The following is a 24,697-nucleotide window of genomic DNA, read 5'->3' as shown; positions in this document are numbered from 1 at the left end:
AAAGCATCCTGTACACACCCTTGCCTAACAACAGCTAAAACTACTTCTCAGCAGGATACTGATGATGTATTAAAGAAGCAAGACAAATGTTGCCTTTAGGCAAGCATGAATTTCAACTAATCACTGGTGCCCTAAAACATAAGACAAAATCGAGATTTGGTGATAGAAAAGGGAATTCTTTCCCTTATCTAAAACCAATAAATAAGCTATACTAATTTATGAATTTAGGTAAAGCCCATAATTTTAGTCACTGCATGATGTGAAAAGTATTATTGTTTATTTTTATAATATATTCAGATTTTCAAAGTTTGTGATTAAAACTGAACCAAATTCTACACTTGTGAAGAAGTCTTACCATCGTCACTTTTTCTATAAAATTAACTTTTTATTTTTAAAAAATAAATAAAAACAAGAAAACTAAAACTACTACTCACATCATAAGTTAATGAGTCTGCTTCATTGGCCACTGTAAGGCCTGCCAATTCTCCAAGTCCCAGTTCACTTTCAAGGGCTTCATCTGCTCCCATGATGAATGACTTCCCAGAAGAAGGAGGAAACGTCAATGCTTCCACTGAAGGGGGAAGACAAAAGAAACATTAAAAAAACCATGTAAATAGTCAACAATTAGTCTCATAAGGGCATGTCTACATTTGATTATTTTTAAATGCTTTTAAACACAATAAAATTTAGTGAGCAGAAAATCCTGAAGAATTGCTTACTTTTTTTTTTTATATCTTAACCATATAAAGTTATCATCTAAGAAAAGTACAAAAAAAAAAAAGTACAACATGAAACAAATCCATTGTCCTTTCTTTTTCACTATAGAGAAAAATGTATAAATGTATAAAAGAAAGTAGGTTTTCCTCATTTGATATTTCATGCTAATTACCCAATTGATTTCTATCAATTATTAAAACATGTACAACAAGTGATTCTGAATACTGCTGGCTGCATTCAAAGTAAAATTGGTTAATTCTATAACCTGAAGTAATATGGAAAATTTCAAATGAAAATGGTCATAATTGCAAAATGTGCCCATGTAAGGCAAAACTAGTATGTGTTGTTAGAACTCAGGATTACCTCTGGAGAAGAGGGAAGGGGTAGTGTTTGAAGGAAGCACCATCAGGACTTCTAGGTCCGGGTAATGTTCTGCTTCTTTACCTAGGCATTGGTGACATGGTTGGTTTCGCTTTGAGATAATTCACTGAGTTGCACCCTCAGGACTTCAGCAGTTTACTGTAGGTATGTTATATTTCATTTAAAAAGATTTATTTCAAAGAAGTTTTTTAAAAGTGTCCATTTGAACACTTTTTATAAATGCAAATTACTCTGACAAGCCATCAGAGATAGTTCTCTAAATAGTTTTCTAGAGGTGGTTACTTTACTGATGACAAACATTTATGAATTGATTAGATGAATTTAGTAGTTTAAACTCTGGCTGCTAAAGAAGTAAATTAACTTTTTTTTTGAAAGAAACAAGTCAATTTTATTAATCAGTATATGCAGAAAATAGATTTACAAGGTGTTTTTCAGTTTTACATTCAATCATATAATTTTAGATTCAATCATAAATACTTGTTGAAGAAATGAAAGAACAGTTACGTGCTTTTAAAAATAGTAGTGGCAGGAACTCTACTCAAAATCCTTATAAGAACAAAGTAGAGTATAAATTAATAAGACATTTTCAAATCACCATGTGATAAAGCTGCAATAATAAAAATGGGTTTTACCCAAACATACCATCTATCCTATGACGGGTTCAAACAACTCTAAACATTTACTAATAAAGAGTGGGAATTATTTAATTTAGAGCAGCAATTTTTATGCCAAAATTTCAACCAAATGATTCATGTGAGACTATGAGGCTAGGTCTTCAGCCAGGTGATTTTTTGTTTGTTTTGCTTTCATGTCTAATATTGCCAGATAACTTTGTTCAGGTGCGAAATAAAAATGGCTCTTCCAAAAAAAAAAAGAAACTAAGATTTGTGGGATTTGGCCATACACATTGTGTGGGCTAATTTAACTAATGTTCTAGGAATGGCCAAGTAAAACCTGAAAACAAAGGAAGGCAACAACTGCTTCTACACACACCAGTGGCTAAGCCAGCAGACCTGAGGCCCAAAGAGAGAGAGCACCAATGGGCATAACTGTCGTTGATTGATCTCTAAGAGACCTTAGAACTTTCAACTATAGGTCACATTTCTATCTGGTAACTAAACATTACTGACTCTTATCAGCTTTTACAAAATGATTTAACTATGCCTCTTAAGTGTGGCACTGCCTTCTGAATCATTATGATAAAAATAAAGTAATAAACTTATACAGCACACACAAGCTATGGAAACTTTTTCTGAAACTGGACTGGAGACCAAGAAGCATCAGTCACAGGCAATGAAATCTACAACATATTTCTTAAGTGCCTTTTCTATTTCTGAAAATCCTGCACTGAGGGGGAAGACTTAGGACCAATCCTATGGATCATAAGTTAGATATTCAATGCTTCAGTTCTAAGATTCTTAACATTTTTTTTTTTCCTATCAAGGGTACTTTCTTTGCTTTATATCATCCTTTTTTGTACATGTGTCATTTAGTACGTATTCTGCCTCTATTATTAGAATTCTGCAAGATGAAATCTCTGATAAAACTCTTTTGGAGTTATTAGAATAAGAGAAAAACTAACTTGTCTTCTTATCTAGACCTGACCTTAGAATAAATGAAAGTGATTAAAATTCTCACATCCATAAGTGTCAACTGAATGAATATCCTAGTGAACAGCAAACATACCTATTGAGGCCTATGACTTCACATCTTAATTCAAAAGACACATGTCTACATCAAATAAATTGTTCACCTAGAATATAAAGGCGTAACATGTGGTTTTTCATTATTTAACGTATGGAAATGAATTCCCAGTATACTGTAATTAACTCTAACAAATAACTAACCATATAATGGTCAAACAGTTCACTGAAAAAGTATTCCGAACATGAAACTCTATTCATCAAGGTCCTGTCAGTTTATGTCTCTCTAAAACATAGCTGAATTTAAAGCCAAGAAAGAATAAAACATATGATTTTTCTGTGGCTTTTTCCCAGGTTGTTTTGTTCATTAAATAATAATGTGAAGAGGCATATCCATTGCAAATAATTACAATACTTAAATTCAAGGAAATTTTAAAAAATAAAATTTGAAATATATTCATTAATCATTAAGATTACTTTTATGTCATTCTAGACTTTCAGCTAATGTAAATATATATATTTTAAAATCAATTTACACATATACATTTATAAATAGATATATCAGAACTTAAAAGACAGAAAACGGTATTTATATACCGTAAGACTGTACTGTAAAAAACTGGGAGCAACCTAAATATCCAAAAGGGGCGGACTTCCCTGGTGGCGCAGTGGTTAAGAATCCACTTGCTAATGCATGGGACATGGGTTCGAGCCCTGGTCCGGGAGGATCCCACATGCCGTGGAGCAACTAAGCCCGTACGCCACAACTACCGAGCCTGCGCTCTGGAGCCCGCGAGCCACAACTGCTGAGCCCACATGCTGCAACTGCTGAGCCCGTGCGCCTAGAGCCCATGCTCCGCAACAAGAGAAGCCACCGCAATGAGAAGCCTGCGCACCACAGTGAAGAGTAGCCCCCGCTCGCCACAATTAGAGAAAGCCTGTGCACAGCAACAAAGACCCAATGCAGCCAAAAATAAATAAATAAATATATATATATATATATATATATATATATATATTAAAAAGGGGGGGAATGGTTAAGAATAAAGTCTAAAATAGAATAATCTTAAAATTACAATTATGAAGATTATTTTTATGATTTCATATAAATAAATAAAATCGAATTATTCTACATGGTGACTCTAACTCTGCAAAAAGTATATGCACATAGACAAGGACTGAAAGAGAACAAGGAAAAACAGAAAGTAGAAAATGTGACTAGACCTTCAGGTGTCTTTTTTCCCTTTTTCATTTGTGAATGATAAATTGCTTAAATATTTAAAAATATTTACGTGAGTCTCAAAGTAAACATTTACTATTTATAGTAATAATAATTTAAAGTAATTTTCTCATTGTTGGAATGGTATAATTAGAACTACCTGTGTACACACCAAATACATGGCTTCTGTGGAGCTAGGGGATGTTCTAAACTATAATTTAGAGTTGATTTTTAAGTTTATGCATCCTTTTTCAAATCTTAGAGATTACAGTTGGAATTAAACCCCTTTGAATATAAGAAAGCCTACATATGGGGAGTACTACGTAGTTCAAACATTTGTAGAATAAAATTCTTCTCTTAGATAGCCCTTTCTAATAACTTAATTTATATAAGTACATCCAAGTGCTTTTTGTGCTCTAGTGTCTAAAATACTTGCCTTCATCTGCCCTATTTATTTCATGTTCAGGAAGCCTGGAGCTGCTGGGTCTGGAAGGTGAACCCACAGATGGCTGCAATGAGGGAAGTTCATCAACATCTCTCAAATTAGCAAGCATATCTTGCAGTTTTGACCTATTGGGCCCTAGCCCCCAAAAAGGGAGGGAGAGAACAAAAAAGAGGAAATAGAATTATCCAACTGCATCAAAATGGAGTCATAAACCTTACTCACATCTGCCAACATTCACCTTTAAAACTATCGTACTATACTATATTAAAAAGTAATTATTTTCTAAGTTTTCAAATTATTTTAAAAGTTTATTATTTCTTGAAAAAAATTGTGTTTTACATATATTTTTTAGATTAAGCTAATGGAATAACATCACTACTTGCATGAAAAAAATGCTCATGGGCAATTTGGACCATTAAAAATAATATTATTCTATAATCCTTGTATACTGCTCTAAACGCAGACAGATACCACAGACTGTGAAGCTACTGCGTACACTGAATTAAACAATCACATTCTTTTTTGTTTGTTTATATTAAGTTGCATTCATTGCCTTACATCCTGAAGCTATGGTATCCGAGGTGAAGTCTCATGCCCTGCCAATTACTTACCTGTACTTTGATGCTGCATTCTCCCACATCCCTGTTTTGATTGTTTTATATAGGATAGAGGCTGAAACAGATCTTCAGTAGTTTTTCCTGTTATAAGTTTAATTAAGAATGGGAAAATCTTACCCATAGTCCATTATGTTTTTTTTCCTATACCAGCAAAGAATACAACTATTTTTAAGCAATTTTAACTACTACCTAGAAATATATTCTAAGACAGTATGATTGAAGAACACAATTTGACTGGAAATATTTCTACTAGACCATATTAAAAAGACTCAACTTCTTACAATGAGTAACAGTTCAATTTTAAAAATACCCATGGTGGTTTATAAATTAATGCTCCATAGATCAATTCAAAGCTTTCCTTCAGTTCTATTTTCATTTTAAGTCTTTCAGTTCTGTTTTTATCTTGTCTTCACTTGTTCCCAAACTATCATTTTATCAAGATAACCTGAACTGATGATGATAAACAAAATGTGCTGAACCTCAGTCTACAGTCCCTCTCTCTTCAGTGAAAGACATTAAAATTTCTCCTCCTAAAGAATCATTTTTCTTCACCATACTAAAAAGCTATGTGCCATATGCCTGAATAGTGATCATAATCCCCAGGTCCAGGAAACCCAATAGCTTCTATTAGCAGGAATACTGTTCCAGTCAAATGGTGCAGTTTTAGGCCTTAAATGCTAAATTCCAACTATAGTGATGCCTTGATATTTGACAAGAGCCTAATAATAAATATAATAGTAGATGGATTCCACATAAGTCCTGGATACTTTTCCAACTGAAAGATCTTTTACATTTTAAGACATTCATTATTGTAGCATAATGGCTTAAATATATCAACTTTAAGTCAATCTGACAATTAAAATATTCTCATTGTTTCTTGTGTATGACAGACAAATTTTCCTTAAAATTTCAGTTTAACTGCTTTTATTATGGCTCTGAAAAGCCATAACAAACCATGTCTCACTATTGTTTAAGATTAAATTTTTATCAGTATTTTTTTTGTTCTTCTGAGAATGCTTATTTTGTCCTTTTTTTTAACATTTTTATTGGAGTATAATTGCTTTACAATGGTGTGTTAGTTTCTGCTTTATAACAAAGTGAATCAGTTATACATATACATATGTCCCCATATCTCTTCCCTCTTGTATCTCCCTCCCTCCCACCCTCCCTTCTAGCTGGTCACAAAGCACTGAGCTGATCTCCCTGTGCTATGCGACTGCTTCCCACTAGCTATCTATTTTACATTTGGTAGTGTATATATGTCCATATATACACTACCACTCTCTCACTTTGTCCCAGCTTACCCTTCCCCCTCCCCGTGTCCTCAAGTCCATTCTCTAGTAGGTCTGTGTCTTTATTCCCGTCTTGCCCCTAGGTTCTTCATGACCTTTTTTTTTTTTTAGGTTCCATATATATGTGTTAGCATACGGTATTTGTTTTTCTCTTTCCGACTTACTTCACTCTGTATGACAGACTCTAGGTCCACCCACCTCACTACAAATAACTCAATTTCGTTCATTTTTATGGCTGAGTAATATTCCATTGTATATATGTGCCACATCTTCTTTATCCATTCATCTGTCGATGGACACTTAGGTTGCTTCCATGTCCTGTCTATTGTACATGGAGCTGCAATGAACATTGTGGTACATGACTCTTTTCGAATTATGGTTTTCTCAGGGTATATGCCCAGTAGTGGGATTGCTGGGTCGTATGGTAGTTCTATTTTTAGTTTTTTAAGGAACCTCCATACTGTTCTCCATAGTGGCTGTATCAATTTACATTTATTTTTTAATAAAAAGTATAAAACGTTCTTATGTTTTAATATTAAACTTTTCTCATTGGGATTTAATTTACATTGAGAAGGCATCAAATGTCATTCTCTCTCAGTTACATAATGGTTGGTACAGTACTAACGTCAATAATGGCCACTGACTTTCTATCCATTAAAGCTAAATACTTGTAAATTCTAAGATATTTTAAATAAAGATTTACGTATTTATCAGTAACTAATAGACTGTAAAAGAATGACTGGTCTTTGATAATCCCTAGCATCACTATAAAAAGAGAAAAAGAAAAGGCATATCCTTCCAGCCTTTTGCAATTTTAAACACATGCCTCACTCAAGTTGGATTTTAATCCTACTTTACACTACTTTAATATCCTAAAGGATGAAATTCCTATTGCCATAAAAGGGAGACCCATGTCCATACTGTCAATAACAGTGGTAACACAAGGAGATAGTTCACCCTTGCTCTCCTAAAAAGGTGTTTAAGATGGTTTTCAGGGATGTTTGAAAGCTTTTGTATTTCTATTTTAAATACTTAACTAGATCTATTGTTAAACTTTATTAATAATTTGAATAAGTTATATAGATATGATTCACAGGGCTAGAAATTTCATTTTAGCTTCCATTTTCGATGTGGCACTCATTTTGTTAAAAAAAAAAACCTAATTGGTAATATTACAAATGAAATTGGCCAAAAATTTAAATTAGAAAAATAAATACTTAAAAAAAGTTGTGTATCTGACTCTGTGCCCTGTATAGCATATAGTTATGAGAGCAAATGAACTGTGTGTTATGAACACATAGAATATTCAGGGGTAGAAATTAACTTTCTTTCTGTCTCCAAGATTTAAAATTATAAGCAATAATTTTGGTGGCTTGCCAGAGGGTCAGTCACACTAGACGAGATTTAAAATTGTCAACAGTGAAAAATCATTACTGTAATTAAGCACATCTAATTTTAAAAATCAAATGATCACTATGTTTGAAAACATAGTTCCACATACTCATGACACTCTGGATTTATTACTGGAATATATTATAATTCCATAATTATATGCACAGCCTTTTTTTTTTTAAAGTTCATAATCAAACAGCTAACCATTTAATTTCAACCCCTGAGAGCAAGTGAAAAGGAAAGAGGTCAGGAGCAGAAAAGAAAAAGAGTAAGTAGTTTTAGGAAAACATTGGAGAAAAAAATTGGGGGATATGAAAGAGGTAAGATTTATGATTTACAGATACAATGTTTTCCACTTACTCTTCACCCCCTTTTTCCCCTTTCTCTCCTTTTTGTATTGTTCCTTGAGTTTGGTAATTACTCCCTGGTCCACATTCCAAGCTTCAGGCATGAGACACTGGTCTTCCTTTTCTAAACAGAGTGAAACAAATGAAACAGCCTTTTTCAATAAAATATTGAACAATATTCAATAAAATATTCAACAGTGAACAGTAAATTCACTGTTATGTCAATGGATGGACATAACAACCATTTTCTTCATAGTAGCACTAATTTTAAGGTCATTACTTATTCATTAGATAGATACATGTCACATAAAATATAATATCCAAGAAACAAGTGATCAATTCAATTTCCTAGGTAATAATATTAAATCTCTCTTGAAATAGACATAGAAAAAAAAAAAAAACCCTGCAAGATTTGAGCTACTTTTAGTATATTAAGCCCCAAATGTCTATATTCAAGAACCCCTCATTTTCATCCCATTTTCTGAATTTGATTAGGATTGACTCACAAAAAAACCCATTTCTTATTAAGTTATGTAATGAAAGAAGATTATTAAGCATTTGTACAAAATAGTCTTCAATGATCTATTCATTTCAAAAATTGTATATTTTTGGCATGTGTTTATCAGCAAATGATCATTTTTATTTTATAGGCTTTATAAATAGTACTTTGTAAACTTATTAATCAACCTGGCATTCAATATTTAAAACAACTTAAGTGACCTGTTAATTTAAAAATATTTAAATCAGGAAACTGAGCTTCTAGTAAAAAAGAAATTCAATCAGTAATTTTCACTATTTCAGGAGTAGAAAATTTAAAGAGTAAATATATATTTTATATTTACTATAAAATAATTTACTATATACATATAATGTTATATAAGTGTTAGCTTAGAACACTCACTTGAATTCAAGACTCATACATATACCCAATTGCTTACTCTATATTTCTATTAGGAAGTCAAAACTCAAACCAAACATACAAAACCAAACTCCCAATCTTCCCCATCCAATCTGTTCCATCTACAGGGTTCCCCATCTTATTTGAAGGCAATTCCACACTTCCATTTGATCAGACCAAAAATCTCCCTTTCTTCCAAACCCCACATCAAATACTTCAGGAAATACCGTTTTCTCTACCTTTAAAACACATCCAGAATCTGACCACTTCTAAGCATATCCACTACTTCCCTAACCTCTGTCTCTTGCTAGAATTACTGCAAATGTTTTCCCACTCTCCCCTCCAAGTCTATTGCCAACACTGATTGCCCTGGGTAGTCTATTCTCAACACAGCAGCCAAAGTGATGCTTTAAAACAAAAGCTGGATCATGTCACTTTTCCAGCTCAAATCCTTCCCATGGTTCCCCATCTCACCAGTGGTCTACATAGCTCCACTTGATTTGGTCATTTCTTACTACATTCCCCTCAGAATCACTCTGCTCCAGCCACTCTAGCTTCTTTGAATTCCTCAAGCATACCAGGGCTACGGCTATCTTAGGGCATTTGCTCTGGTTTTCTTCTTCCTGAACACTCCTTCCCTGGACACCATGTGGCTAACTCACTCATCAATGTTGTCTTTTGTTCAAATGTTACCCTCTCAATGGGCCTTACCGTGACCAATCTATTTCATATTGTAACCTGTCCCCCTCCACCTCACCCTGACCCCAGCACTCTCTATCCCACTTACTCTGTTCTACTTTTTTCTATTTCCCATAGCATTTATCATATTCTGACATACTATATCATTTATCATGTTTGTCCCTTACTGCTATATCCTGTTAGTAGAATGTAGGACCACAGGGGTAGGGACCTTCACCTCGAAGACTTGGCACATAGAAGGCACGTGATCAATATTTGTTCAGTGATTGGAATAAACCAAAATGAACCAGAATAAACAGAAATCTATTTTTAACAAGTTTCAATCCACAGTTTAAAAAACAGATAATTGGGTCTCTGAATACAAACTCAACATTTTTATTGAGTTTTAATAGGTTAAACATTTTTATAGATCTAACTACCAATGTATTCTACTAACAATAGTAGAAATAGTCTACTTTTTTCAGAAAGTCTAACAATCAAAAACGTTAATTTTCATCGATCACATCTTAATAATAAATTAAACTGAGTTGGCTCTTGGATCCTAGAATGTCTTCAGTTTTTTAAAGTAAAAATTTAGCTATATCATACTCTTAACTAGGTGTCATACTGATAACAACAGTAACGGAAGCTCATAGGAGAACTGTGGTAAAATCTATTTGCTTGTGAGAAACTAAGGAGATTCTTAACATAAGCACAGTGACTCTTTTTTTAGGGGTATGGGGAACGGATAAAGGAAGCCCTTGAAGTGATTTAAATGCCCATTCAACTAAACAGGATTTGCAATCTAGTTTTGTTAATTGATTAAAAGTGAAATGACCTGAATTTGAATTATAAAGTCCTTAACACATACAAGGCCAAACTCCTGGCAAAGAAACCTTCAGTCACTCACACTCATAAATAGAAATGTCCAAGACACTACTAAAGAATGTCAGCTCAGATGTGGGAACAGTCACTCATTTTCACCAGTAAATTCATAGCAGGTTACAGACCTGTATCACATAATACTCTGGGCCATGACTCACACCTTAAAGCAAAGGAAGTTATGAAGGGATAATGCAGCTATCTTTGGAGAAAAATGAATCCCAATTACCCTTGCAATAAGATTGGCAATGAAAAGGCCAACTATTATTTATACAGATGTGTGACTCCTCAGAGAATGACCTCAGTGTAGCACAGTTGATCTAACTATATTGGAAGAACTGTTGCCTAAAATATCTAAATAACTTGATACATAAGTTCAGTAAGGAATAAGACAGAAGAGACATTCGTTTCACTTTAACTTCCCCTGGTTTCCAAACTTTGTTCTGTTGGGGGAAAAAAAAAAGCCAGTCACTAAATAGCCATCATATTCTTCAATGACTAAGTAATTATCCCAAATAATTCTTCAAATATTTACCACAAAAAAGGAAAAGAAGTGGCATTATCGCTATCAGAGTCCCTGAAGGTAAAGCCTCAAGGAAAAATTAAGATAGTTACTGTTTCCCTAACCTTATCTGTCTTTAAAGTACATAGACTGTAAGCCAAGGGAATCCTGGAATTCTTCAACCTCAGGAGAAAATTTTCTCATTCTCAGTATCTAACATGCCTTCTCTCTCTCTCTCTCCTTCTCTCACACACACACACACATACACACACCTGACAGAACTGATCACTTTTGAAGAATTTATCACAATCCTATCTTACTGATAGGACAATTCATTTCCAAAAGCCTAGAATGATCTGTGCTGTAGAAGTTTTCCCTAAAATACTTGTTTGAACTCTTATTAGATGTTTAAAATATTAAATTTGTTTAGAACCATTTGTGCAAAAAAATTCTATGCCTTGTACAAAATGATGAAACTTGACTAAAATGAATGAATAACTACAACTTTTTAACTTATACTTCTTTTTGCACAGAAAATGCCAAAGATGAGTTCTCTAAAATCCTCTACTACATTCTCATACTCAATTTCCACAAAATCTAGATTTGCAAGTTCTACTGTCTAGGCAGAAAACAGAAAACATTCTATACATGAATTCAAATTATTTTCATACTGTATTGCTTATGTTAAAAGATGAGGTAACTAGTTGTACAACCTTCTTTAAACACACACACACATACCCTGGAAAAAAGGTGACAATAGAAAAAAGTCCACAGAATGTTCAACATTTCAACATTACAAGAGATTTAAAGTGTTCTTCAAGATGTTGCCCTCTTAGTAAAATATTAGTTTCGTTCATTTACATAACATCTCTAGTTGGATCCAGTATGCTTCCTTACCCCAGTCTGTTCCATCGCCTGCACTTCTGGATTCATTGTCTCCTTCTTCTGATGTAACCAGAAAGTCAAACTCCTTTAGAGCTTCTTTTGTATCTCGATCTTCACTGCTATCAGGCAATATTTTTTTCCTAACAATCTAATGAAAAAAACATGCTCAATTAAAATATTAGGATATATTATGGGATTAATTTAAGTAAAGAAGACAATATCCTTTTACCACTGAATGAGAAAACCCAATTATTTTCTTCAGAAAATGCATCTTTGTTGTGTTAAATAACTGTAATATCTATACAATTCAGTAGAAAACACAGATGTCATTTTAAAAAGATATACACTATACATTTTAAAGTAGTAATTTAAACTTTGTTAAATGATGGCTTGTTTGTTTTAAATAAACAAATGGAATCATATATTGAAAACACTGGAACATAAGACATGCATTTAAATTACAGAGAGATGAAAAATGTCCCTGACATACTGTATTATGAGAACCACAACCAAATCTTACATTTCTTGGATGCAGTCTGTGCAGCGAGCACATATTCTAATCTAACCAAAGAAAGAAACACTTCATAAGACATTGCAAGAGTTTTTCAGAATATAACCATGATAAATTTTAACTCTAGTACATCATTCCCTTACAAAAGCTAAAAATCACAAAAGCTACAGACTCAGAAATGCATGCCACAAGATTGAGAAGGTATTCTGTGGGGCAGGGGGAACAATGCCCATTATTATTTCCACTGTCCCAACCTTGCATCAATTTCCTCTAATAATTGTCTATATATTCAAATTTTTCTTTAAATATTGATCTTTTAGAGACATAATCTAGATTTAATAGCAAATCTGACAAGGGCCATTATGTCTCATTTTTATACATTTAGAAATATCTCTGGAATCATAAGGTGAAGAGATCAAACATGAGAAAAGAGAAGGAGATGGGGAGGAGGAAAATGACCCAGAGTATAATGCAAAGAAAAATCAAACTCCAATACAGGGCAAAGAGCAAGAAAGGACAATGAACATATGTAGCTTTCTGAAGAAAATGCCTGAAGAAAATAGACTTAACACAATCAACAGCTACTAAGAGCCTTATGTTTCTGTATTTTCTTAGTTGAATCTATTGAACTCTTTTTGATTAAAGAAATAAAATAACATTTTAAGAACCTGCTTGTTCCACTGAACATTTTAATAGCATAATTTTCAGCCATTCTCTCTCTATACAGCACTGCAATAAATCTTCTAAGTCCTGCTTATACATTGCTACATAGAGTTAGATTTTTAAAGTCTTTTGGCATGTAGCTATTATACTACAGCTGTGCAATAAATCTTCTAAGTCCTGCTTATACATTGCTACATAGAGTTAGATTTTTAAAGTCTTTCGGCATGTAGCTATTATACTGCAGCTGTGAAAATCAATGTAATATATAATAAAAATTAGCAAAACTACTATAAAGAAACCAATTATTTGTTTAGAAATATTTTTCTAAAGGAAAAACTAGAAAAATTTTTGGGTCCAATATTTAAATGGGGTTAAGTATGCTTATATTAGCTGTGCCTTCATTGCTTGGTCACAGAATTGCTATGATCTGCACTAATTGGAGGTCAAGATATTTATGAATTCGATTATTTAAAAAGAAACCAGTTTACAGTTAGGAATTTCTATTAAGACCACACTTGATAGTTATAATAAACAGCTTATAGATTTTTTAATATTTACACTGATATAATGACTAGCAAGAAAACTTAAAGCATCATAATTAGTTATTATTTAACCACTGAGCTATGAATAATGTATTCTGATGAAAAATAATATCTCAGTGCAATCATCCCATAGAAATCACAAGTCAGCACAGAATTTCCAAATGATTAGGACAGAAAAAAGTTATCATACAAGTTTCGGCATTTTCTTTTACTACAGTATATTTAAACATGTGCTATAACTACTTGTTTGAATAATAAAAAGAGGGAGTAACTATGTGAAGTTCAAATAATATCCATGGCAGGGCTGTATTAGCACAGTACTACCGAATAGTGGCCCAGGGAAACATTAATCTGGAAGTAGTAAGTTGAGAGTCTCTGATGAAAGCAGAGGACATAAAGAGAACAGAGAAATTACACTTAGAAAGCACTTTATAGTTAAACATATCATTTTCATACATAGTGTTTCATTTATTCCTCACAAAATACTCTGGGGATAAGATGGGTACTTATTATAATCCCCATTTTACAAACTGAAAAACTAAGCCTGAAGGATTAAGAAGCACAGATAATTAGTGACAGAACTGGGACTTTAGCCCAAGGCTTTGACTCGTTCCACTCTGCTTTATTTACACTACCTTACCTTCTCCTCCCTCTTCTTAAATAAACGTGAAGGAGGAAATGTGAACACTCTCCTAAACAAAGAGAAGCACGCCCTAACCTCTTACTTAAAAAAAGGAGGAGAAAGAGAAAGAGAGAGAAGGAAGGAGGAGAGGGAATTTGAAGAGAGAAAGAAAAGAGGGAAGAGGCTGAAAAGGGGAGAGGGTAGAAGGGGATAGAATAAAGAAGGGAAGAGAAGGGAGAATTTAGATACCTCTTATTCCAGGAAATATTCCATATTTCTACCATGGAAACAATAAACTTACAAAAATCTAAACAAAACCACAGAATAACCCTAAACAAGTTTGGAGAAATCCAATGGAAGAGTTCTGAAAACGTGTAGAACTTGCCTACCAAAGCAACCCTGACAAGAGAAACAAAAACCACACCGATTAGAGTTGACGCCAGTCACCATCAGGCACCATAATGGGTCTGTCAGTTCTATTGTCTTACAGCACCAATAACAATGCATTGTTATAACACACATTTACCATGTTCACTAACCCTATAAAAATGTTGAAATGTTTAATGAATTAACAAAAAGCTAATGAATGAAGGCCTATAAGAAAAAGCTGCTATACTAAAAAGTCTTAAATTTGAAATCAATACAAAAACTTTTAGATTAAATTTCCCCAAACTTATGGGGAATTTAGATTAAATTTCCCCAAACTTTTTTTTTTTAATGGAAAAAAAAAGTTAAGGGTTGAAGTTGAAGGGTATGGATTAAAGTATGCATAATGGTTCCTAAAAGTATTTATATCTGAGTTATTCAACTCACCGTTGAAGTATCAATGATGCTTTTCTCTCTTCCATCAATGTCATCATCTTCATCTTCATCACTGAAATCTGTAGCTGCACTTTCAAGGAATTTAAAGTTATCCAGCACGGAGGCAGAATCTGTTAACTCAGATTTTCTGGTTTAAAACATATACACCTTGCTCAGTTAATTTTTTAAACTTGACATAAGAATTAATCCATGATATACAGTACTAACTTCTGTTTATATTGTATTATGACACCTCCAAATCATATTATGATCTACATTGATTCTTATCTATTACATTTCCATGGATTTTAACTGGAAAAACAATATAGGAAGGAAGTGGCTACTCTTTTAAAAGTACTTTGCAATCATACCTACTACTTAGATTAATGGCAATCCAATATAAAGAACTCCCCTTCCTGATTCACTATTATGTTGATTTTTAAGCCAACCTTAATGCATTTCTTTTAAAAATATTTTTCTTATTATCTCTACGTCTGTTTTTTTCTATTTCTTTTCCTCTCTGCAACTCTTCCTCTGACACAGAAGTTTCCATAACTAAGAAAATAACTAGTAAATACATCATTTTTCTCTGATGCAATCTTGCATTTCTGAACAGCTAAAGAGTTGAAAAAAGCAAATGTGTACATAAAGTTACTAAAAACAATATTTTAGTCAAATTAATATTACTACAAAACTTGATCCTGTTGGTTAAACCTTTTCGAAATGATTGACTTTTCAAATATGTAAGATTTTATTTTAGTTCCCTCTAAAGAATTTTAACAAAAAATTTCTTAATGGCCAGAACAGAATGATTTCTCTCATTAGGAAATGTTATAGATAAGAAGACATTTTCCTGAAAAAATTTAGCCACAATTATGGGCAAAATTCTCAAAACAGATAAATCTTAAATTTCAAATCTGCTCAGAGCTACATTTTCGTTTTTTTCCAACCTACGCTCCATCCCTATAGAAGTCAGATTCAGAATAATACCTTTATCAGTTTCAAAAGAGAGGTCAAGGCCAAAACACAAGACAACTAGAGTGGTCTTTCCTGAGGGTCTTTATAATAATTTGAGCTAATTCATTAGGTAAAAATATAACCAGGATTAATGCCTACATTGTCTACTTCTACACAGAGAAACAATCTACATCTTACATTTATTAAAACAAGTTATATAGTCTTAACTATTAATGAATACATTTAAGAAGGCTCCAGTGACATTTGTTTATAAAAGTCATATTTTTAAACCTTTACCTACCCCCATAATTTTAGTTTATGTTCCAAATAATAGAAACTATGTTCTCACTAGAAAATGTATAGAGCTCAATTAAAACCATTCTTCCAGCCTAAACATGAGTTAAAATAAAGTAACATCATACTCAGACTTTCAAAGAATCTTTGGCTTTTTATTTCTTTAAGAATCATGTCAATTTGTTTCAATAAAGAAGAATCTCCTTATTTAACTGTCCACGTTCATTTTAAGCAGAATTACATATAATTGTATGATACATGATCCAAAAAGCAAAAAAAATTTCTGCTACTGAATTTTTCACTTATTCTATCAATTAAAATATATATACTTGAAATAGATACTTTTCAAGGGGAAGATGAGTTACAGCATTATTAGATACATGAAAATGGCTAAAAGGTTTACATCAAAAGAATTAAATATTTATATGATTTCTGGGTCACCAGGAATGAAATTTCTCTCTTACAGATTTGAAGTGAATTTCCAAATAAGATCTTTTATGCAAGTTCTAATAGTGACTGAGCTTCAAGATACTAAAATCTATATTAAATCCATACATTGCAAGCAATTTAAAAATCTTAAATAAAAATATTCTTAAAGTAATCATAAATGATAACTCTAATCCCTATGGTGTTATCTTCTACCAAATAAAATTTTAATTTTTTTATTAAACTTTATCATTAAATTACTTCTGTAGTAGTATCTAAAAGAACAAGTATCACAAGTGTCACCCATAAGCCAAAAACATTAATAAGAACTAAAACTACAGCCAAACCACTTTCCAGACAAAATACTTACCCAATCATTGCTGTCTCTTTAACTTCAGCCTCTGTGCCATTTATAACTGAGTCCTGATTTTTGTCATCTTCCCTGTCAGTGACATCACTTGAAAAGCCCAACAAAGCTCGCACTCGTTTGGATTTCACATCTAGAATAGTATCTGTGTAACCCACCTCCTGTAGATACCTGTGTGTGAAGAGGATCTTTACAATTCAGTCATATTGGAATCAGTATTCTATTACTGAATATGTAAATAAAAACATTTCTTTAAATTCATATGCCTGCATAAGTCTTAACAGTACAGTACTATGCTAGTAAGACTTGCTAATAAATAATCTTCCAGCTGCAGATGGAGCTGTCTCTTGCAGTACCAGCCTCTATGGTCACTGAGAAAAATCAAAGAACTATACAATACACCATTCATTTATCATAAGAAGAAGCTATTCCTTAATATACCTAATAGCACATTCTTTCTTCTAGGCAGGGTTGGAGTAAACTCACTCTCAGATTCTACTGAATTACTATTTTATAATAGTAACTATAATAAACAATAGTCTTTTTACACTTCTGATATTAAACTATCATTGGATAAATTGAAATCTAGAGAGAAAGTTTCTAGCATATATCTCCATGACATACAAAGTTTCTAGCATATATGGTTTCCTCCATGACATGAAAAAGACAGTATATTCCAAAGAGTCACTTCCACAGAAGGGAAGCTTCTATCCTGACGACAACTCTAAAATAAAAATAGACCACAACTCAACTGTGGGATGTGAGATGAGTGGGTGCACAGGGGTGTGTGTGCTGCAGAGAGGCAGCAGCATAGAAAACAGAGAATAGGCTTTGTATGGAGAGTTACACCTGGGTTCAAAGCCCATTTCTTCCACCTTCTTCCTGTGTAACATTAATTCTCCTGAACCTTAGTTTTCCTTCTCCTAAAAGAGACACACCTAGAACAGTGTCTGGCATATAGAAGGCACTCAGTATCTATTAACAACAAAGATGACCAAAAAAGATGAAAAGTGGTAGTGGCGAGAACATGAAAAAGGCAAATGCCACTAATAATGCCATTAATAAACATGATAGACAAATGTCTACCATTAACTTATAAGCATTAACTTAGAGGTAAGTATCAAGTCTATGAGATGAAAGAGAAAACAAAGATCAAAAAGATAACCAGTCTGATCTAAGATCACTTTAAGATCTGGTATTAAGAGCTATTATAGCTCAAAGAGATACCTCACAAAGACATGTGACCAAAATGGAATAAATGTATCCTATCAAGTCAAGGTACTCATTTTTCAATCCTATCCAGTACCTATAGAAAATTTTTGATTAAAATTTGGATAGTAAATTTCAAACGTTCCTGATTTTAATCAGTTGGTTCTTGCAAACAAACACAAAGGTATTATGCTTTTCTATTTTTAACAAATAATACTTGATACATAACTCACTTTGGCAACAAAATCACATTATATATAACTGTTTCCAAAACTGCTCATTCCATGGATAAGTTGGCTTTACTAAATAGTTACTTCCTTATTCATCAATAAAATGTCACCTTTGAGAGGCAGATTACGAGTCTTTTAAAAAATATTTCTTCAGGGCTTCCCTGGCGGCGCAGTGGTTGAGAATCTGCCTGCCAATGCAGGGGACACAGGTTCGAGCCCTGGTCTGGGAAGATCCCACATGCCGCGGAGCAACTAGGCCCGTGAGCCACAACTACTGAGCCTGCGCGTCTGGAGCCCGTGCTCCGCAACAAGAGAGGCCGCGATAGTGAGAGGCCCGTGCACCGCGATGAAGAGTGGCCCCCGCTTGCCGCAACTGGAGAAAGCCCTCGCACAGAAACGAACACCCAACACAGTCAAAAATAAATTATTTAATTAAAAAATTTTTTTCTTGGATTGCTCACTATGATAACCACTTGTCATTAAAAAAAACCAAAAAAACAAAATAAGCACTTTAAGAATTTATTTATTTATAAAAGGAAAATGCATAAATCACATTTAAGACCAAAGTGAAAACCCATTTATTAAATAGTAATGAAGTCTCTGGAGACTGAATTCAGCTGGAGACGGAACTCACTGGAGACTGGAGCTCATGAGGGCCTTTGGGATGACTGTGGTTCAAGTTTACAAAATTTTATTATATGGTTCACCGCTGTACTTACTATGAGGAAAGTAAAGTTGCAAAAAAAATCTAGTAACTTTGAAAAACTGAGACCGGAGGAGCGACTGGTTCAAGACGGCGGAGTAGAAGGACGTGCGCTCACTCCCTCTTGCAAGAGCACCGGAATCCCAACTAACTGCTGAACAGTCATCAGGAGGAAGACACTGGAACTCACCAAAAAAGATACCCCACATCCAAAGACAAAGGAGAAGCTGCAGTGAGACAGCAGGAGGGGCGCAATCACAATAAAATCAAATCCCACAACCGCTGGGTGGATGACTCACAAACTGGAGAACAATTATACCACAGAAGTCCACCCACTGGAGTGAACGTTCTGAGCCCCACATCAGGCTTCCCAACCTGGGGGTCCAGCAACAGGAGGAGGAATTCCCAGAGAATCAGACTTTAAAGGCTAGCGGGATTTGATTGCAGGACTTCGACAGGACTGGGGGAAACAGAGACTCCACTCTTGGAGGGCACACACAAAGTAGTGTGCATGTCAGTACCCAGGGGGAAGGAGTAGTGACCCCACAGATGACGGAACCAGACCTGCCTGCTAGTGTTGGAGGGTCTGCTGCAGAGGCAGGGGGTGGCTGTGGCTCACCGTGGGGACAAGGACACTGGCAGCTAAAGATCTGGAAAGGACTCCTTGGCATGAGCCCTCCAGAGTCCACCTTTAGCCCCACCAAACAGCAGGTTTGGCAGGCTCCAGTGCTGCGTCACCTCAGGCCAAATAACCAACAGGGAGGGAATGCAGCCCCACCCAACAGCAAACAAGGAAGTTAAAGTTTTACTGAATTGTTCCCACCAGAGCAAACCCAGCTCTACCCACCACCAGTCCCTCCCATCAGGAAGCCTGCACAAGCCTCTTAGATAGCCTCATCCACCAGAGGGCAGACAGCAGAAGCAAGAAGAACCACAATCCTGCAGCCTGTGGAACGAAAACCACATTCACAGAAAGACAGACAAAATGAAAAGGCAGAGGGCTATGTACCCGATGAAGGAACAAGACACAACCCCAGAAAAACAATTAAATGAAGTGGAGATAGGCAACCTTCCAGAAAAAGAATTCAGAATAATGATAGTGAAGATGATCCAGGACCTCAGAAAAAGAATGGAGGCAAAGACCAAGAAGATGCAAGAAATGTTTAACAAAGACCTACAAGAATTAAAGGACAAACACCTAGAAGAATTAAAGAACAAACAAACAGAGATGAACACTACAATAACTGAAATGAAAAACATACTAGAAGGAATCAATAGCAGAATAACTGAGGCAGAAGAACAGACAAGTGACCTGGAAGACAGAATGGCAGAATTCACTGCCACAGAACAGAGTAAAGAAAAAGAATGAAAAGAAATGAAGACAGCCTAAGAGACCTCTGGGACAACATTAAATGCACCAACATTCGCATTATAAGGGCCCCAGAAGGAGAAGAGAGAGACAAAAGACTCAGGAAAATATTTGAAGAGATTACAGTCAAAAACTTCCCTAATATGGGAAAGGAAATAGCCACCCAAGTCCAGGAAGTGCAGAGAGCCCCAGGCAGGATAAACCCAAGGAGAAACATGACGAGACACATAGTAATCAAACTGACAAAAATTAAAGACAAAGAAAAATTGTTAAAAGCAACAAGAGAAAAATGACAAATAACATACAAGGGAACTCCCATAAGGTTAACAGCTGATTTCTCAGCAGAAACTCTACAGGCCAGAAGGGAGTGGCATGATATACTTAAAGTGATGAAAGGGAAGAACCTACAACCAAGATTACTCTACCCAGCGAGGATCTCATTCAGATTCAACGGAGAAATCAAAAGCTTTACAGACAAGCAAAAGCTAAGAGAATTCAGCACCACCAAACCACCTCTACAACAAATGCTAAAGGAACTTCTCTAAGTGGGAAACACAAGAGAAGAAAAGGACCTACAAAACCAAACCCAAAACAATTAAGAAAATGGTAACAGGAACATACATATCGATAATTACCTTAAATATGAATGGATTAAATGCTCCAACCAAAAGACACAGGCTTGCTGAATGGATACAAATACAAGACCCATATATATGCTGTCTACAAGAGACCCACTTCAGACCTAGGGACACATACAGACTGAAAGTGAGGGGATGGAAAAAGATATTCCATGCAAATGGAAATCAAAAGAAAGCTGGAGTAGCAATACTCATATCAGATAAAATAGACTTTAAAATAAAGAATGTTACAAGAGACAAGGAAGGACACTACATAATGGTCAAGGGTTCAATCCAAGAAGAAGATATAACAATTATAAATATATATGCACCCAACATAGGAGCACCTCAATACATAAGGCAAATCTAACTGCTATAAAAGAGGAAATCGACAGTAACACAATAATAGTGGGGGATATTAACACCTCACTTACACCAATGGACAGATCATCCAGACAGAAAATTAATAAGGAAACACAAGCTTTAAATGACACAATAGATCAGACAGATTTAATTGATATTTATAGGACATTCCATCCCAAAACAGCAGATTACACTTTCTTCTCAAGTGCACACGGAACATTCTCCAGGATAGATCACATCTTGGGTCACAAATCAAGCCTTGGTAAATTTAAGAAAATTGAAATCATATCAAGCATCTTTTCCGACCACAACGCTATGAGATTAGAAATAAGATACAGGGAAAAAACGTAAAAAATACAAACACAGGGAGGTCAAACAATACGTTACTAAATAACCAAGAGATCACTGGATAAATCAAAGAGGAAATCAAAAAATACCTAGAGACAAATGACAATGAAAACACAATGATCCAAAAACCTATGGGATGCAGCAAAAGCAGTTCTAAGAGGGAAGTTTATAGCGATACAATCCTACTTCCAGAAACAAGAAAAATCTCAAATAAACAATCTAATCTTACACCTAAAGGAACTAGAGACAGAAGAACAAACAAAACCCAAAGTTAGTAGAAGGAAAGAGGTCATAAAGATCAGAGCAGAAATAAATGAAATAGAAACAAAGAAAACAATAGCAAAGATCAATAAAACTAAAAGCTGGTTCTTTGAGAAGATAAACAAAATTGATAAACCTTTAGCCAGACTCATCAAGAAAAAGAGGGAGAGGACTCAAATCAATAAAATTAGAAATGAAAAAGGAGAAGTTACAATGGACACCGCAGAAATACGAAGCATCCTAAGAGACTACTACCAGCAACTCTATGCCAATAAAATGGACAACCTGCAAGAAATGGACAAATTCTTAGAAAGGTATAACCTTCCAAGAGTGAACCAGGAAGAAATAGAAAATATGAACAGACCAATCAGAAGTAATCAAATTGAAACTGTGATTAAAAATCTTCCAACAAACAAAAGCCCAGGACCAGATGGCTTCATAGGTGAATTCTATCAAACATTTAGAGAAGAGCTAACACCCATCCTTCTCAAACTCTTCCAAAAAACTGCAGAGGAAGGAACACTCCCAAACACATTCTACAAGGCCATCATCACCCTGATACCAAAACCAGACAAAGATACTACAAAAAAAGAAAATTACAAACCAGTATCACTGATGAATATAGATGCAAAAATCCTCAACAAAATACTAGCAAACAGAATCCAACAACATATTAAAAGGATCATACACCATGATCAAGTGGGATTTACCCCAGGGATGCAAGGAGTCTTCAATATACGCAAATCAATCAATGTGATACACCATATTAACAAATTGAAGAATAAAAACCAGATGATCATCTCAATAGATGCAGAAAAAGCTTTTGACAAAATTCAACACTCGTTTATGATAAAAATTCTCCAGAAAGTGGGCACAGAGGGAACCTACCTCAACATAATAAAGGTCATATATGACAAACCCACAGCAAACATCATTCTCAATGGTGAAAAACTGAAAGCATTTCCTCCAAGATCAGGAACAAGACAAGGATGTCCACTCTCGCCACTATTATTCAACATAGTCCTAACCACGGCAATCAGAGAAGAAAAAGAAATAAAAGGAATACAAATTGGAAAAGAAGCAGTAAAATTGTCACTGTTTGCAGATGACATGATACAATACATACAGAATCCTAAAGATGCCACCAGAAAACTACTAGAGCTAATCAATGAATTTGGTAAAGTAGCAGGATACAAAATTAATGCACAGAAATCTCCTGCATTCCTATACACTAACAACGAAAGATCAGAAAGAGAAATTAAGGAAACAATCTCATTCACCACTGCAACAAAAAGAATAAAATAACTAGGAATAAACCTACCTAAGGAGACAAAAGACCTGTATGCAGAAAACTATAAGACACTGTTGAAAGAAATCAAAGATGACACAAACAGATGGAGAGATATACCATGTTCTTGGATTGGAAGAATCAATATTGTGAAAATGACTCTACTACCCAAAGCAATCTACAGATTCAATGCAATCCCTATCAAACGACCAATGGCATTTTTCACAGAACTAGAACAAAAAATCTAAAATTTGTATGGAGACACAAAAGACCTCAAATAGCCAAAGCAATCTTGAGGGAAAAAAACAGAGCTGGAGGAATCAGACTCCCTGACTTCAGACTATACTACAAAGCTACAGTAACCAAGAAAGTATGGTACTGGCACAAAAACAGAAATATAGATCAATGGAACAGGATAGAAAGCCCAGAGATAAATCCACACACCTATGGTCAACTAATCTATGACAAAGGAGGCAAGGATGTACAATGGAGAAAAGATAGTCTCTTCAATAAGTGGTGTTGGGAAAACTGGACAGCTACATGTAAAAGAATGAAATTAGAACACTCCCTAACACCATACACAAAAATAAACTCAAAATGGATTAAAGACCTAAATGTAAGGCCAGACACTATCAAACTCTTAGAGGAAAACATAGGCAGAACACTCTATGACATAAATCACAGCAAGATCCTTTTTGACCCACCTCCTAGAGAAATGGAAATAAAAACAAAAATAAACAAATGGGACCTAATGAAACTTAAAAGCTTGTGCACAGCAAAGGAAACTATAAACAAGATGAAAAGACAACCCTCAGAATGGGAGAAAATATTTGCTAACAAATCAACAAAGGATTAATCTCCAAAATATATATAAACAGCCCATGCAGTTCAACATTATAAAAACAAATAACCCCATCCAAAAATGGGCAGAAGACCTAAATAGAGATTTCTCCAAAGAAGACATACAGATGGCCAAGAGGCACATGAAAAGCTGCTCAACATCACTAATCATTAGAGAAATGCAAATCAAAACTACAATGAGGTATCACCTCACACTGGTTAGAATGGGCATCATCAGAAAATCTACAAACAGCAAATGCTGCTGAGGGTGTGGAAAAAAGGGAACCCTCTTGCACTGTTGGTGGGAATGTAAACTGATACAGCCACTATGGAGAAAAGTATGGAGATTCCTTAAAAAACTAAAACTAGAATCACCATATGACCCAGC

At 34.5% G+C, this 24,697-nt stretch overlaps 1 protein-coding gene across 4 annotated transcripts in view; it reads right to left on the bottom strand.

Annotated features, from left to right (window-relative positions):
* Nucleotides 1-24,697, bottom strand: part of STRN (striatin) — a 106,778-nt gene that overhangs the window by 26,750 nt on the left and 55,331 nt on the right. The window contains exons 5-11 of one of the 4 annotated variants that reach the window (XM_059943605.1): nt 17,085-17,252; nt 15,050-15,185; nt 11,911-12,046; nt 8,067-8,177; nt 5,017-5,103; nt 4,397-4,540; nt 435-571 (exon numbers count right to left, since the gene is read on the bottom strand). In XM_059943605.1, the coding sequence (XP_059799588.1) occupies nt 435-571; nt 4,397-4,540; nt 5,017-5,103; nt 8,067-8,177; nt 11,911-12,046; nt 15,050-15,185; nt 17,085-17,252 (919 nt within the window). The remainder of the gene's footprint in view (nt 1-434; nt 572-4,396; nt 4,541-5,016; nt 5,104-8,066; nt 8,178-11,910; nt 12,047-15,049; nt 15,186-17,084; nt 17,253-24,697) is intronic. The other 3 variants (XM_059943602.1, XM_059943604.1, XM_059943603.1) reach the window with 3 other exon arrangements.

This window comes from Balaenoptera ricei, chromosome 13 (genome assembly GCF_028023285.1).
Source record: "Balaenoptera ricei isolate mBalRic1 chromosome 13, mBalRic1.hap2, whole genome shotgun sequence".
NCBI classification, from domain to species: Eukaryota; Metazoa; Chordata; class Mammalia; order Artiodactyla; family Balaenopteridae; genus Balaenoptera; species Balaenoptera ricei.
Note: the sequence above shows the minus strand (reverse complement) of the source record. Positions and strands in the feature narration are given on the sequence as shown.